The 3,354-nt window shown below is 44.2% G+C and overlaps 1 protein-coding gene across 1 annotated transcript in view; it reads left to right on the top strand.

Moving 5' to 3' along the window:
• The first annotated feature begins 321 nt into the window (after nt 1-321).
• LOC146177912 (uncharacterized) overlaps nt 322-3,354 on the top strand; it is a 101,514-nt gene continuing 98,481 nt past the window's right edge. The window contains exon 1 of the mRNA XM_084580644.1: nt 322-471. Within this exon, the coding sequence (XP_084436770.1) occupies nt 322-471 (150 nt within the window). The remainder of the gene's footprint in view (nt 472-3,354) is intronic.

Raw genomic sequence — 3,354 nt, 5'->3', positions numbered from 1 at the left:
CTACAGAGCCAGTAGCAGGCCCGTGCATCTTTTCCTTCTTCCGATAGCCACAAAAACATCGCAACAACACACGCCTCTCCATTTTGCAAGCATCGAAATGTAGATTGCGGCATTCGAAATAAAGTTCTGTACTTTGCAATATTGAACATTTCATGAGCTGGTTCACTGACTTGCGTCGCTGTACATTCCATCACCGTGCAGTGGCGATCGTTGACACTGACAGAGATCAAGATACCGCGTTTTGTCCGTGTGCAGGCCGAGATATCGACGAAGAAGCCAACGAAGCTGGTTCCACGCGAGCACCTTGCTCTGACCGTAGCCATGCCTCTCGACCCTGTCTCCAACAGCTTCTACGAGTGGACCCAGCCCGTGCCCCGGGAGCCGTGGGACCCCCTGAACGCGGAGCTTGTTCGAGCTGCGCGACCCTACACCGTTGTGGAGCGAACCATAAGATACGAGTTTCGGGACAAGGTGAGCTATCGTCTGCTAACAACCAATCTTACTGCGTCCACATTTTAGCCGCAACGCGCGCACTTGTCAACCTGAGGCAAGTATTTAACTCGGTGCCTCTAAACGCTACGTCACGTTTGATGTGCATTTGTGCTTGCGTGAAAGGCACCTGGCTAACCTTACATTGATATATAAGCAATTGCTCCTTCTGACTATACGCGATGCGCAAAACGCCTACAACGCCGCCTGTCGCCAAAGCTGCAAAGCGTAGGCGGGCTCGGTCAGACGCTGTTCATGTCAGCCTCTCTTCGCGCGCGTCGTGTATTCGTCTTTGGTCGTTGTTTAACAGATATAACGCCGCTGTCAACCTTTAGGAATGTCCCGGAAGAATTGCTGCGTAGTTCGTTTTTCGAACAGACAAAACCTTTTCAGGAACACGTTTGCATAAGCTTCCAGTGATGCTTCACGAGAACGACGGCGGCCGTGAATCGCGGTTTTTTGACGCAGACAGCAAGCAATCGCATCAAATGACATTTGTTCAGATTAATGTCATTTTTCCGACGCGCTGATGCCCGATCAAAGCTAACGCCATTTCCAAAGTATGGTAACTGCGATTGACATGCCAATGTTGGTGCGCCTTCAATATATTGCGAAGATGACTACGCTGTAAACGAAAGCAGCCTTTAAAATGACATTCATGTCTTGCATGCCTTGTAACCAACCTGTTGATTAGGACTATCAATGGAGGATGGATGGATGGATGGAATATAGGAGCGTCCCCTTTGAAACGGGGTGGTAGCAGTAGCTATCATGCTCATTTTTCTCCCTATCTCTTAATTATTGATTTAGAATGGTTAACTAAACCATCATTCTGTTTATTTAAATTTTTGTTCCTACATTACTAACATTATGTCACTTCTCTGCTTTTAAGCCACCAGTCTTCCAGTCGTTTTTTGCTAGTTTCCACCGCCGGTTTATTCACCCGGCCACTGGTATCTCGAAACCCCAGAGCTTCAGGAACAGTGATTGCGCCTGCATCAACTTCCGGATGGATACCATTACATTCGAGTATAACATGGTCAAATGTTTCACTGGAGTTTCCACATACAGCACATGCGTCATCTCCATTGTTAAATTTCTTTTTGTAGCTGCGTGTTCTAAGGCACCCTGATCTAGCTTCAAAAAGTAGGGCACTGCCTCTTGAGTTATCAAAGAAATCTTCCTTCCTGATCTGCATTTTCCACTTTCGGTATAATTCCACACTCTGTTTCTTTTCCATCGAATTTATCCAATTTTTACCTTCTGTGTTTTTCACCTGTTGCTTAATGCTCTTTATTTCTCCGTCCTTGTGACTAGCGTACTTACTAGTTTGTTTCCTAGTTCTTTTCCTCCATTGTGAGTCAACGCTTTTTAAGTACAGGTATTTAAATACTTTAGCTGCCCGTCTGTTACTGTCCAATTTCCTCAGGCGTTCCTCATATAATATTTTACTCTGAGCTTTCCGTACTTCGAAAGATGCCCAGCCCATATCTCCCTGTACCGCCTCATTTGTAGTTTGGCCGTGGGCACCTAGTGCTAATCGTCCAACGGATCTCTGATTTATTTCTAATGTCGACTGTACCTCTGATTTTAGGCACAAAACCGCATTTCCGAAAGTAAGTCCGGGCACCATAATTCCTTTCCAAATACCCCTCAAAACCTCATACCTATTGTATCCCCACAGTGCCTTATGCTTCATTATCCCGGCATTCCTTCGCCCTTTAGCCTTAAGTGATTGCTGATGCTTTCCAATGTATGCCAATCCTTCGTTTACCCATACCCCCAGATATTTATATTCTGCTACTCTAGGTATTTCATGGCCTTGTATTTTAAGTCCCTGATCAGTTGAGCCGTTGAAAATCATCAGACCCGACTTAACTGCGCTGAAACTGAAGCCTAGAGCGTCCCCTTCGTCTCCGCAATACTTAACTAGAGTTTGCAATTCTTCCAGACTCTCAGCTAGCAGAACAATATCGTCTGCATACATCAAACTGGGGAGGCGCTGCTCTACAGCCTTTCCACCTAATCTATATAACAGGGTAGAACCTAGGTTACTGTCTTGTATCCTCCGTTCCAGGGTTATCATATAAAGCATTAACAGCACCGGTGACAGAGGGCAGCCTTGTCTTAATCCTTTGCATACTTTGACATCCACCGTACTTTTTATCCCTTCCCACGTAATTTCTACTTTGTTATCCCGGTATATTTCCTGTAGGAACTCTATTATCTCATAACCGATACCTTCTTCTTTTAATATGTTTCACAGGAGTTCCCTGCTTACGTTGTCGTACGCCCCGTTTATGTCCAGGAAGGTCAAATACAAAGGTCTATTTTCCACTCTAGATATTTCGATGCATTGGGTAAGCACGAACAGGCTATCATCTAAGCGCCTACCATTTCTAAAGCCGTTCTGAAGTTCTCCGACTATCTTGTTACTTTCTACCCATGCTTGTACCTTTAATTTTACCGCCTGCATGGCTAACTTGTACATAAAAGATGTTATGGTAATCGGCTTGTAGGATTTTATGTGCATCCTTTCTTCTTTTCCTACACAAATCAAATCTATTTTGCTCTGCCAACAGCTATCTAGAATTTGCTTATTCGTTATTCGTCGATACCTAATGTCTTTTTAATCGAATGTCATTATATTTTCTCGTGTAGCAGCAAACAAATATCATTTTGAACGAACGTCATACGATTGAAAAGGTATTAAATTTTCCTGTGGCAGCGCTGAGTGATAACTATTTTTCAGTGTTTTCTGCTTGTCATTGCACCTTCCGTGAACACTTCTTGTTTAAACTTGGTTGCCACCGCTGTCGGTAATATACAATACGCATTACATTTATGAAATGCTTAGCCAGATAA

Source organism: Amblyomma maculatum, chromosome 10 (assembly GCF_055883805.1).
Source record: "Amblyomma maculatum isolate TAMU_Amacu chromosome 10, ASM5588380v1, whole genome shotgun sequence".
NCBI classification, from domain to species: Eukaryota; Metazoa; Arthropoda; class Arachnida; order Ixodida; family Ixodidae; genus Amblyomma; species Amblyomma maculatum.
This window is presented reverse-complemented; position numbering and strand designations above follow the sequence as displayed.